Here is a 14340-nt window from a genome sequence, read left to right as displayed (position 1 = left end):
TGTCTGTAAAAAGTAAAAATAGTTTGGCATGTTTTTTTCAAATTATCTTTGTATGTTAGATTTGCAACTGATATTCTAGTAGGTAGATCAAATTGAGACAGAACGTTGAATTTACTGAAATTCATTGCATAACCTGTGCTCTCACTCTTCACAAAACAGAATTAGTTGTTTGAGTCCTCATCATAATAACATTTTTTTATCCCATGTGGCCTAGTTAGGAATGTACGGGTTTTTTTTACATTTGAATGTTATAAATAGACCACAAAACTAATATTGCACTGTGAAATTGTTTTATCCAGTGGCTTCATGAAGTTACTGTGATAAATTTTGTGACTGTATTAAAAAAAACAATAAATAAAATACATGCATGGATAAGAGTTGAATATTAGCCTAGAATAAGTGATTAGAATACCAGCTAATTTAATCAACAAGGCCAGATTTGTCTTCAAGCAGAACTTTCACCACTTTCTCACCAGAGTAGCTTATGCTAGGTTAACAAGCCTTGGTTCCAAAAGGTGCTTCTATATTTTCTGTATTTCATTATTCAATTTTAGCTTCCAATCCGTGTGCTGCTAATGAGGGCAGAGGTCCATGTTCTCACATGTGTCTGATCAACCACAACAGAAGTGCTGCATGTGCCTGTCCACATCTGATGAAACTGTCTTTAGACAAGAAAACATGTTACGGTAAGTTTTCCTCCCAAAGCCTGACAATTTTATTGATTTTACAGTTTTGAACTGGACAAATTAAAATACGTAATCTTAACAACAATCTCTACAGTGCATTTTAATGATATATTTTCAAGGGACATCTACTTTTTGAGAATTGACAGCTTGTTCTACTATGAGTTGTGTGGAGCTGTGATAGTTATTACCACAACCATTTTTTCTGTTGCTTATGTGTATGATGTGTTAGTAAAACTGATCTCTGCAAAACAGAAAGGTTTATACAGGAAAGTGTGCAATCAGGAAATGATGAGTTAGGTAAGCTGAATAACAAAAAGGTATACTTAATAGCTTAAACCTCTACCTGTTTCTCTAAAGTTGTCTTAGTTTCATTTTAAAGGATTAAGAAAATGAAATTAAGAGTAAATATTAGACATGCAGCATTGCAAAGGAGTTTTATTAAAAATGACAATAAATACTTCTATGTTATAAAAGCCCTCAGAACATCAAATAATTGTGACTATTATCTGTAAAACCTTGTACTACGTTACTCTTGTCGGGGTTAATTAATAATGTTTATGAAATTAAAAAAATAAATAAATCTGCCATATCAAGGATATTGCAGGGAAAAATGTTACCATTACTGTTCCTTCACAGGCATTTGCTCCAATAATTTAGACTTTTGAGATAAAAACAATAGAGTTCTGTTTCACCTTTAATGTATTACTTTTTTTCGTTAGTGGATGTCTAAATTAGAACAATCAATGCATTCTTTTTCTGCCACCTGTTTGCCTTTCACTGCTTACACATACATTGTGGAATTCCTCCCGAGTGTTCTTATTTCCAAAACTTCCCTGTTTCAGTGATGCTCTGTTGCCCTGAGATACCAAACGTTAGTGTCTGTTACAATGTGCAAATGAAACAGTATGTTTTCCGTTGGGATAAGTGGGGTAAAATTTTTAAATATAATTTTTTAATATTTTTTTCTTAGACATCCACAAGACCATATTGATTTAGTGGTATAGTGACATCATGTCCAGCATCCAGAATTAATATTTTTCTCCTATGATTTTTATGCTTTGTGACATACTTTATTTCTCAAGTGTCACTAGGATGCAGGTTTCCTGGAGATGTTAAATCAGTCTCATAAACTTTATTTACACATTTCTAAAGTGATTTCAAATGAATGATTTGGACTTCTGTTAGCGATGTGAAGAGGATGAGGAGTGATGTTTTCTGTTTTTCTAACAGAAAGAAAGAAGTTTCTTCTTTATGCAAGGCGTTCCGAAATAAGAGGAGTGGACATAGAAAACCCCTACTTCAACTTTATCACGGCCTTCACTGTTCCTGACATTGACGATGTGACGGTCATAGATTTTGATGCTGTTGAAGAACGGTTATACTGGACTGATGTGAAAACACAAACCATCAAGCGTGCCTTCATTAATGGGACTGGTTTAGAAACCATTATTTCAAGAGGTAAACAGCATAACATTGAATAATAATAATGTAGATAATAATTCATTATAGGTAAATGTGTGTTATAAGCATTCTATAATATGAGCGTGCAAGTTCTTGTTAGGTGTATCTGTCACTGGTATTGGATAATTGATCTTAACAAGAAGAAAGCTCAATTTTGTTTAGGATTCGAGTTCATTTTATTGATTCAGAATTCATTTTTATTTAAGTAAATCAGGATGTAATTGTAACATTACTTTTTATACAAGATTGAAATGTAAATGGAAATAATGTCTTCTGTGGAAGGTAGAAAGAATAAAGATGAAAAGCAGAAAAATAATAGTATCCTGATGTAGCTTTTCATTGAAGGATTTAATGTGCATTTCCTATGTCTTTTGGCTGTCTGTCCTGACCTAGCGAAGAAATTAGCTCCAACAGAGTTATTTTTTCTTTCCAGTCCGTGTAGATCTTTTGGCTTTGGCACCATTGGTGAAACACATGATACGGTAGCTTTGTAATTTTGGTGATACTGGTGTTCTTGCAACATTTCTCATGTTCAAACTGCCATCAGGCTGTTCGCAGTGCTGGAATACCATGAGGAAGTGGAGTCTTTCAATTCTGTGTCTTTGAATCCTGTATAAATTTGTTCTGTCGTTGCTGCTTCAGTTGCTTATAGTACTGCAGTTTTTCAAGTTTTCCTTCTTACTGAGCTTTTTCATTGTAGGTAGGTTGCTTACAGCAATAAAAGGGAACTGAAAATATTGCAAATGGAAAATCATGGCTGGCAGTTTTTTCTGCAGTTAATGCCTTTGTTGTTCCAACACCTCTGCTCTGTACTTCGAATACAGAAATGTAATAGGTCGTAAAGTCTATACCTGATTGCTTCAACCCTATGTCAGTAGCTCTGGTATTAAAGTGATACCATTTGTTGTCCTTGCTAAAGGTGGGGTTTTGTTTGTTTGTCAGCTCCTCTCCTGGCAGCACATGATTCTTTCTATTTTGTAATATAACTACCTGTTTGAAAATAGGAAAACTTATCTAACGGACTATCTGGAGGCAAAGTTTGCAAATTCTGGTGTCACTTTAGAGCTTTAGAAGTTTGGTATTAGCATGTTTTGGGAAATCATTGGACAAAACCAGCAATATCCTGACTTGACTCTGTAGATTAATGAATTTATTTTTTTTTTTAGTATCTTCATTTTTTCCCTGCTATCTTGGAGACAGCTTTATTAACAATTGGAGATGTTGCTCACTAGTAGTAGGGTCCTGCTTGGAGCTCTTGTTTACATCATGAACTGAAGTGCCCAAACAAGAAAGAATTGTTGTTGTGGGTTTTTTTTAAAAAAAAAAGGTAGTAAAATAAAAACATTGTTTACTATATAAAATGCATAGTGAAAAATTAAACTTGTCGAGAAACTTAATGACCCTTAAAGAAACATACTATGTGTGTTTCTGTTTATCAGCATTCTTTTGTATCTTTTTTTATTATGGTAGCTTCTGTGGTGGAGATTTGTTTGGTTGGTTGCGTTTTTGTGTGTGCCAGATGCAACTGATTATATATAAAATTTGCAACATCATGATGTTCTGGCACATCAAAACATTATAAAAACTAGTTATTATGTGTAAATGATCTTACTTGCTTATGGTTATATTTTTATACTACTTATAAGAACATAAGAAGCTTTGTAAGCACATACGAGTGGGATTTCCACTGGGTGAAGTCTTATGCCAATGCCACAAAGATGCCAAAGTCATACTTTAATCTTTTTAAGAGTATGAAATGCTTGTTTTCTAGTTCCTCCAACCAAAAATCCCAAAAAGGCAGGGGATCGGTTTAAAATAGGTCAAGACTATGTATTTGATGTCCTTTGCTGCTTTCTCTAAAGTTGCCAAACTTCCTAATGCTCAATCCCTGTTTCACCTTAGGTACCTGCAAGTCAGTCCACAGCCTTATCCATGTTAGTTTGTCAATGATAATAATTCTGTCAGTGGAAGCAACCATGTTTTGTTGACAAAGAGATAGTATACAAATTAGGAACTATAATGAAATGATTAAATCACCCTTAGCCTGTTTCCTCATTTACAAAGATGATGGCCAATATGAACCATTGCTATGCCAAGGTAGAGTGGCATGGTGGCATGATCTTGAGCATTGATTTTTATACCCAATGTTTAAGGCAGGTATTAACATATATGACCTTTTTTAAATCAATATCTCGCTAAGGAAGACTATCAGATACAATGACACTTGTGAAGCTTCCAAATTAGTCTTATCTTACTCATGTTTTGCTACCTCAGGTAATACTGGTGGTGTGGGTTAACCCCAGAAGGCAACTAAGCCCCACACAGCCGCTCACTCACTCCCCACAGTGGGGTGGGGAAGAGAATATGAACAGTAAAAATGAGAACTCCTGTGTGGAGATAGACAGTTTAATAGGAAAAGCAAAGACTGTGTGCACAAACAAAGCAAAATAAAGAATTGATTCACTGCTTCCCATCTTCTGAGAGATGTTTTGCCATTTCCAGGAAAGCAAAGGAGTAAGTTGGAGTCTCCAAAGCCTTCAGAAATAAAACCAAAAAACTTCAGTGATGTAGCTACTTACCTACTTACGTGCTGTAGAACTATGCTATAGACGAGTGCTTTCAATTCAGATATTCTGGACTGAGCCTTCCTGGTCCTGAAGTGGGAAGTACACTTTTAAATTTCAGCATGGTTTTCTTTTAGAAAACCACTTAATGTTCTATACGTAAAGTATAACTAACAAGTACAGAAATATGAACCTTCCTCTTAGGATATAAGTAATATTTATGTTTATTAAATGATTGTTGAACTACCTAGTGGAGGATGACTGATTCTACATCATCATCCCTTAAAAAAAAGCCACAACAAACTACACTTTTTAATAGTGCACTGAGTAATAAATGGTTTCTTAAGTAGAAAAATGCACTGCAAAAATTCAGTGTCTCTGATTATTATTTTTGTACAATAGATTTTATGCTAATTTTTTAAAGAAATATTTATGGAGGACTTTCCAAGTCTTCAGTGCAATTTCCATGCTCTTATTGCAATTGTATTGCAATAAGGCCAAGAAAAAAAATGATGATTCTTAATTCTTAGCAACTAGTTTATAAATACATCTGAATAGAATTTTGCACAATGTTGTTAACAAACTGTAGAAGAAATTGTGGGGAGTTTTTATCCAAGACTAAGAATAATCCAGAAAGAAAATCAAAAGAGCAACTCCTTTCTTTTTTTGCAGATATCCAGAGTATCAGAGGTCTTGCAGTGGATTGGATATCACGTAATTTATATTGGATTAGCTCAGAATTTGATGAAACACAAATTAATGTGGCACATTTAGATGGCTCCTTGAAAACCTCAATCATCCATGGAATTGATAAACCCCAGTGTCTTGCCGTTCATCCAGTAAAAGGGTAAGATATCTGCAGTTTTAATAAATAAACTATGGTGAAGCTCTTCAGAAGACTGCTTCTTCGTTCAGATTTTGAGTTTGTCCGTTCTGTTTTCTTTCAAACTTGAAGTAAATGCATGTGTTTGAAAGGTTTTGCTGAGAATTTCTTAACTGAGTACTGCTTCCCTACCAAAGCTTACTGTCGATTAAATCATGTAATCGTTAGTTGTGTATTTTGCCTGCTTCTAAACTAATATTTTCACTGCTTATGCATTAAAAATACTGTGTACACAAAGCAACATTTTAAAAATGTTTATTTTCTTCTTCAGTAAGCTCTACTGGACAGATGGTAACACAATTAACGTGGCAAACATGGATGGCAGCAACAGCAAAATACTCTTTCAGAATCAAAAAGATCCTGTTGGTAAATACCTTTTACCTGTTTCTTTTTTATTTGGTAGTGCTTTATTATGAACGTTATCTTGAAATTATATTTAAGTATCCTACGATGTTTTTGATACAATATTGCAGTGAAAAGAACAGGCACAAAGAGGTGAAAAACACTGATGTACTTTTATGTTTCACAATTTAAGATATTTTTGACCCATTCTAATTGAAATCTACTGTAGTGGGTTAAGTATAGTGGTATTAACTTCTAGGATTACAGTAGACTGAAGGTGAAGGAGAACCTATTTGTATTTCTCAATCTTTACATAATGGGTTAAAAAATGTAGAGCGCAGGGTTTTCATAAGTTATGGATATATATGAGAGAATATTTAGACTGGAAATATAGAACCTTCCTTGCCAGAATCACAGGTGCATGATCAAGGGAGAACTTGACCCTTAAATTTCACATACAGAATAGAGCAACAGTTGAAGCATACACTTCATATGATGACTCAGCCTCAGTTTTAGTATTTGAGACTTATTATAGTTGCTAAATTATGGCACTTTCTGAAAAATAAAAGCACTCTCAGGAAGTACTATTAATTTATTTTTGGTTTAGGTCTCTTTCTTTTTGTAATTTCATTTTTTTAGGGAGTTAAAGTGGTTACATCAATTGTTGTTGCCTTATTAATGGCTCATAGATGAAGTGATTATATTTTGTAGCATTTATGGGTTTTCGTAACTGAATACATTAAGCAAGCAGAAGCAAAAATTGCTTTAAATAGTTAAATGATTGAATAAATTTGGAAGAAGAATTACTCAACATACGTTTTAGATCCTAAATTCAAAGAATTTTCTTGAAATTGTTTAGTAATTGTTTTATTATTGATTTGATTTTCTATCTATCCACTTGAAGAGATAGTTATCTATTTATCTGGAGAAAGAAAGATTTCTTGGTTTATTTTTTTTTTTCCCCTGCCTGTAAGTTTATCACTACTGTCAAAGGCTGCATGTGCAAATCCATATGGGTTTTGTGATGTGTTTATTCATGGACATGTACAGACTTACTGCTATCAGATGAACTCTTCATGCAGTTAAACATTCCTGTAAGCCTTGTAGGAATGACAATTGTGACGTACGTTTTTTTACTTCAGCACAGAGCTGCAAGTGAGACAATGTATTTTCTTTCTGTAGTATTGCATTTATTTTTAACACCTTTGAGATCTGATAAGAATTACTTGGAATAGGTTATATTTCAGATTGAAGATTCTTATTGCATAATGAGACCTATCACGTAAGGACACCATAGAGATTTAATTATTCTCTTCTTGGCAGTCTGGAAGTGTGCTGAATCATAAAGTATGTAAAGTCTAGAATATGTAGTATGTAAAGACTGTAGAGAGATATAAATGTACTTGTCTAAATGTCTAAATTGAAGACACATGGATTTGACAGATGGACCACTCAGTGGATAAGGAATTGGCTGGATGGTTGCACTCAAAGAGTTGTGGTCAACAGCTTGATGTCCAAGTGGAGGCCAATGACAAGTGGTGTTCCTCAGGGGTCGGTATTGGGACTTGTGCTGTTTAACATCTTTGTCGGCAATATGGACAGTGGGATTGAGTGCACCTTTGCTGATGACACTAAGCTGCTGGTGTTGTCAACACAGTGAAGGGAAGGGATGCCATCCATAGGGACCTTGACAGTCTTGAGAGGTGGGCCTGTGTGAACCTCATAAAGTTCAACAAGGCCAAGTGTGAAGTCCTGTACATGGGTCAGGGCAATTTGAAGCACAAGTACAGGCTGGGCAGAGAATGGATTGAGAGCCATCTGAGGAGAAGGACTTCAGAGTGTTGGTGTATGAGATGCTAAACATGAGCCAGCAATGTGCACTCACAGCCCAAAAAGCTAACTGTATTCTAGACTGCCTTCAAAGAAGCATGGCCAGCCCGTAAAGGGAGGTCATTTCTGCCCCTCTACTCAGCTCTCATGAGACCTCACCTGGAGTACTGTGTTCAGCTCCGAGACCCTCAACATAAGAAGGACATGCAGCTGTTGCAGCAAGTCCAGATGATGGCTGTGAAGACGATCCGAGAGCAGCAGCACCGCTCCTATGAAACAGGCTGAGAGTTGGGGTGGTTCAGCCAGGAGAAGATGCCAGGGAGAGAGAGACCTTCTAGCAGCCTTCGGGTACTTAAAGGGGGCCTACAAGGAAGCTGGAGAGGGACTTTTTACAAGGACGTGTAGTGATAGGACAAGGGGCAATGGCTTTAAACTGAAATAGTTTAGATTTCAGTTAGGGATCTAAGGAAGAAATTCTTCACTCTGAGGGTGGTGAGGCACTGGAACAGGTTGCCCAGTGAAGCTGTGTATTCCCCATTTCTGGAGATATTCAAGGCCAGGTTGGATGAGGCTTTGACCAAACTTATCTCATGGAAGATGTCCTTGCCCATGGCAGGGGGTTGGAACTAGATGATCTCTAAGGTACCTGCCAACACCAACCATTCTATGATTCTGTGATTCTAAGTTTTGAAATAGCTTGGATTAAAAAACGTACTGGATCACTCAGATATATTCAAAGGACTCTATAATTATAAGTTCGATGGAGGATGTTGTTTGGGTTTGGTTTTTGGGGTTTTTCTTGGGTTGTGTTGGGTTTTTTTGAGTTCAATCCTTTCTTCTGAACAAACTTAGTCTCCATTTTGCTTGTGATTACAGTACAGCCCTATTTGCTGTTTTAGCTGTTCTTGTTTCATTTTTTTGGCTGACTCTGTACTTGAATTTCCCTTACTAATAGAATAGTCTACAAACAAAATGGTTGCAGATGTGAACCAAAAATCTTTTTGAGACTGACTCTTGAAATTCTCATCTTAAATTTATTTTGTTTGTTTAAAAAAAGTTTTATATTAAATATGTATGTGTGTTTAGCAGAGAAATAAACCTAAGGATTTCCAAATTTTAAGCACTGTTTTTTCACCCGAAATGTCATCAGCCGTAAACAGTAAAAAAACCCCAACCTTTCTTAAGGTGACTTTCTTAAGTCATTAAGGTGGGAAATATGAACAAAATTCCAAATACTGTTCCTATAATTCATCTAAGCTGTAATAGTAGTGTCCATCACTTTATTTAGGTAGTAAGAATGAATCCCATCTTTAATGTTCTTGGAACACATAGTTTCCTTACACTTCCACTGCTTTTTATAGAACATTTCCACAGGTAAAAATAAAGTCAGAGAAACATACATCATTTAAACATGAGTATTCAAAAAATGTTATCACGAGTCATTTACTTGAACTTCAGGGATGCACCAAATTAAAATATCAAGCTTGATTTTCTGGTAGTGGAAGCTTCTTAGCAAGAACATATATGGCTTTAAGATTGGAACCGCTGTGTATAAATTGCTGGAATAAACTTCGTTATATACTTTTTAAATGGCATATTTCTGGAAATTAGAGTAAGTAAATTGGAAAATGCATGTCAAAACAGTGATTGCCTAAATCGTGGTAAGATATATTGTAAAAAACCACAACAGAATTCTCCAAAACCAGTATTTTACAATCCACATGTTCAGGTTGACTTTGGCAGCTGAGATATAAGGTGTAAACCAGTCACCCATGCTAGAAAGCATCATGAGTATCTGTGATGCTTATGCCTACTAAGTCACTTATTTTCATCAGTAGAAGAAGCACAATTCCTGGGGGGAAAAAAAAAAAACACACCACCATTAAAAACCAAAAACCGTATTAGAAATAATATGTTTTCACAAAGGAAAATACTTTGGGTAGAAAACTGTGGTAGATTTGAGTAGAAGGAGATAGGAATGTTATTTCTGTCAGTTGCTATTGTGTAATTGGAATACCCGTGTCTAAAAACACCATTTTAATATCTGAAGAAGTAGAAAACCTGACAAGGTGACATTGTAATTGCTGTGTAGACTGTATTCCCAGCAACCCCATAAGTAGATGTGTCCAGGTGAGGTTGGTGAGCAGCTGAGTGGTAGCAGTCAGGAGTTAGAGAACAGCGAATGCTGTCCATCTCAGAGTAAGGGAACATCTATACTTGCCTATTAATTTTCATATTTTGGATACTCGTATATGAATTCTGTTTCGTATTCCCAGGCAAGTTTCCTGTGCCAGACCTAAGTACTGCAAGTGCTGTGTGTCTCCAAGGTCCATTGCACTGTCTTTTTGCTTTTAGCAATGCTGCTTGTGCAAGCATGAAACCATGTATGTGCAGAGAGATGCTGCAAGATCAATCTCTCCTGAAGGCACCACTTGGTCTCCTTATCCTCTCTTAAGAGTGTGTTGTTTACTTCTGGGTGATACACTTGCAGAGAGGGGAAAAAACATCAGTAACTGTAAAGGAACTGGAAAGCTGTTTTTCAAAAGCTTAGTAGGCTGAAAGGTGTTTCCTTTCCATGTCAAACGTGTATAAAGAAGTAGTGCATGATACCAGCTGTAAGTAGTGTAGCACATGGCACTGCTGTCTCCCAAAAGGATTTCGAAAATAGATATGGCTTTCTACAGAGTAGTAGTTTACAGGACGGAGGAGGAGTACTGTACGATATCTAGAGGTTGACTTGTGGAATGAAATACAGTATTTTTTGGCAACTGGCTGCTTGATACCTAACATGACTTCTGGGAAAAGTCTAGTACCAAAGCAAATTATTATGGCATGTATTATCACCGTGCCAAGCATATTTCACTGTGGGAAATCTCCTGCTACAATTACTTGAACGCTTTTAAAGGATTATAGAAGTCTGAAATACTTCTTAGTTCTCTGCTCTGAATTCCAGAAAATTCTATGTTTTGTTCATTTAGTAGGTTATTTTGCAAGTGTTTCTATTTCTACAGTTCTCTTGCTTCTAATTCCAGAGAACTGATCATGAGGTCAGTTCACTATGAAGTGAAATTAAAAGTAATAGTATAAATTTATTGAGAAACAGTATTCGATTTTGGTATTTCAGCATTCTAAGGGAAGATGGCTGCTCATGTAGGGAGAGAACAGACTTTTTACAGTTCTGAATCACAAAATAAAAAGTGGCTTGTTTTCTAAGTCTTCATGTATTCATGATTTTAGAATATAAATGATGGCTTCTGGTTCACATTTACTAGTGGTTAATGACCTCGCTTCAGACCTCAGTTCATTCAAGTAACTGTTGCTAGGTAATGCTCTTTCATTGGTCAGTCAAAGATTGATTTCTGTAGGTGTTGGGAGAAATAAAAGGCAGAAATCTTCTTAAAAGCATGTTTTTTTTCACTATAAATGGCCAAATTTATTTGATTTTTCTTGTTTTGTTTGTGTTTTTTTTTCTAACTTTTGAGTGGATAGATAATGTAAGTGCGTGTGTGTATATTTCTAAAATACACTTGTTATGAAAACAGCTTAACACTAATTGTATATTATCTATTCAAGCCACAGTTAAAGTTGTATACATTAATTACAGGTTTATCAATAGATTATGGGGAGAACAAACTTTACTGGATCAGTTCAGGAAATGGAACCATAAATAGATGCAACTTGGACGGTGGTAATCTTGAAATAATAGAATCAATGAAAGAAGACTTAACAAAAGCCACAGCTTTAACCATTATGGGTAAGTCCAGTAGTAATAACTTCGTTTTTTAAATGATTGGAAATTAATTAATAATAAAATATCAAAAGCTTGGATAAGCTATTTTTCTTTTTATGAGTACTGCATACAGTACATTCACTAGTGAGACTGTTGAAAAAAGTTGTTTATATTTCATTAAACAGACAATTTACAATCTGTATTACAAGTATATATTTCTAAATATAGTTTTGCTTATATATACACATAGGGTGAAGGTAACAGACTGATGGCTTATGTTTACTATAGTTACTTGTAAAGCATGTTGGAAGGAGGTGTGTTATGCTCTTTATTCCAAAGAATTATCTAGGATTCATTTCTTCTGCAGCTCACTTTCTACTGTCTTAATTCAGAATATCCCTAGTTTGTTGGATTGGCTTGCATGTTATGAAGACTTCTTTGGGTTATGAATTGATGATCGATGATTTGGATACATTGATGATTTGCATTTTCAGATGTCTGCCAATATTCTGTGTCTTAAATTGGTTGAAAAAAAAAGTTCTTTTTGTTATACTTTGCACATTAGAAACATTTAGGATGTTTAAAAACATCTAAATTGTTTAAAAAATCAAAAGAACAACTGTAACATAAGGAATAATTCTTAAATAATTAAAGAAGTCTTAAAGTTGCAGATTGCTGAATACTATAAGAATATTACTTCCGATTGGCTGTTTCTCATATGCATTTTCAGCTCTTGGCCCTTTCTGGAGCTAGGATACAGTGTGTTTAGAAATCCCAGTCTGACTCAGAACAAGTATTTATATTATTTTAGAGATAACTCTAGAACTTTCCATATTTCCTCCAAATGCTTTGCTAAACCTCATTTCCAGTTCAATTAAAAATTATTTATATTTATCTTGGATTGTTCTGAAAAAAAGCTCAGTTGATAAGTAGACTTTTGTTGAGATAGTTGACTCATCGACTGTTAGTCTTTTTATAAAGTATTTTATTTGATTGATTAATTATATAATGTACATACAGATGATGTGCTTGTGAAAGTTATGCTAAATTAACTCCAAAGACTTAATACATATGGTGTAAATTAAGTCATATTTTAAAGTAATAACTGCTGAAATAGTTTTATTATACACATACTTGGCCAATATTGAACTCTAAATGCTGTCAAAATCTGTTGGAAGATGCTTTTCTATATGCATTCATAAACAAAAGCTAGTATTGTGTCAGGAGGAGTCATGAATGTTAATATAAACAAATTGTCTTTTGATGATTTGATTGTGACTAGAAATAGAATGAATAGGTGACCTTTAGGGGACTATTGGAAGTCTTTAATACGAGATGTTGTAAAGAGACATTTGAGATGTCTGTGCCATCAAGTCTTCATCTGTGATTCAGAGAAGCTACAACAGTGATGATCCATCTGGGATATTGAATAAAGAGTGCATAGCTGTCATTTAAAGAAGAGTGGGTCATGGATGTTTGCGTGAAAGTAGTTGACTTTTTGCAGTGTGGAGATTCAGGAACTTCTGCTGCATAGTTTTTTTTTTAACATATATACATCTAATATTCTTAGTGTGTGATGCTTTGTTTTTATGGGTGATTGCAATTCTTCCTACTCAAAATTGGTAAGCAACACTTACAGTATGCTTGTGTTTTTCTGTTTGTTTTACTCTGGAGTTTTGTCTTTTTTTTTGAGCCGTAGTTATGATAAACAGCAATATGACATGGCAGTAGGATTCTGTATATAAATCTGTTGGAGAAAAGTGCAAACAAATACAGTTTTATAAACAGTACTGTATGTGCTGATTGAAAAACATGAAAAGTTTCTGTATTCATTTATCCTGTATGTTTTTATATTGTTGAGCATACTGTAGCAACATAAATGCCATCTATTTTCCTGAAGTGCTGGTGACTTTACATCAGCTTCTTATAGTCAGGCTTTCATGCATGTAAAATGAATCAGAAAATCCAATGCAATATGAAGCGGGATAAGAGATGGATCTTTAACTGATAAATGATCATAACTAATAATATATAAATAAAGAAGCATTAATAATTTGTTCTAATGTAAGATTTAACATGATATTGTGTGAAAATTTAATACCCCTGTCGATCTGCTTGCCTACAAGTTTAATAGGAAGCTTTAGCAGGTGTATCACAGTAATTGCGGTGTTTATTGCATCATTTTTGGTCCATTTCATAAATTTTCTCAACTACTTTAGTCTAAAACACAGGAAACACGTAAAAAACAAATGACCTGGAATATTTCTTCTCTGTAAGCTAACTTTTTTTTACCATTTGAATTCAACAGTGTCTGAAAGAAAACAGATACAGAGTCCTATAGCCTTTGCTTTTTTGTCTTTTGCATTTATTGCCTCTGCAGGTAAAAGCAGTATTTTAGCTTATATTTTTTGTTTCTTCATTTTAAGTATATGATCATGTCGTATTGTTGGGTTTTGTTTCCGTTGGGGCAGAAAGAGGAGGTAGAGTTGGGTATTTGGAAACTCCCTTTCAACAGTAGTCTCACCAGGTCATGCATTGGTCAGTTGTCGATTATCAGAATCTTTATTGGTCTGAAGAGGTAAAACGAAGAAGCCGTGGAGGGAACCTTGGTGGATTGAGGAGACAGAGTAATGTGAGCTGAGTTCCCTCACCAACAATAAGTGTACTGAAGGAGAAAGGATTGTCAGAAAATATGCTGAATTTTTGATAAATGTACTGTACTGTTGATCTCTTCTGGCACCTCAGTCCTTCATGCTTCTGAATTTTTTTAGCTGTTCGTGAAGCATCTCGTTACTAGCGTCTTTCCCAGCCTTCAGAGTCTCCTTGTCAGAAAGCACGAGTTCC

At 35.0% G+C, this 14340-nt stretch overlaps 1 protein-coding gene across 1 annotated transcript in view; it reads left to right on the top strand.

Moving 5' to 3' along the window:
- The window catches only part of LRP1B (LDL receptor related protein 1B), a 583373-nt gene that overhangs the window by 357555 nt on the left and 211478 nt on the right, over positions 1–14340 (top strand). The window contains exons 28-32 of the mRNA XM_086616175.1: positions 555–686; positions 1917–2144; positions 5384–5558; positions 5866–5960; positions 11371–11520. Of these exons, the coding sequence (XP_086472301.1) occupies positions 555–686; positions 1917–2144; positions 5384–5558; positions 5866–5960; positions 11371–11520 (780 nt within the window). The remainder of the gene's footprint in view (positions 1–554; positions 687–1916; positions 2145–5383; positions 5559–5865; positions 5961–11370; positions 11521–14340) is intronic.

The sequence above is a fragment of the Tauraco erythrolophus genome, chromosome 8 (assembly GCF_009769465.1).
Source record: "Tauraco erythrolophus isolate bTauEry1 chromosome 8, bTauEry1.pri, whole genome shotgun sequence".
Lineage (NCBI taxonomy): Eukaryota > Metazoa > Chordata > Aves > Musophagiformes > Musophagidae > Tauraco > Tauraco erythrolophus.
This window is presented reverse-complemented; position numbering and strand designations above follow the sequence as displayed.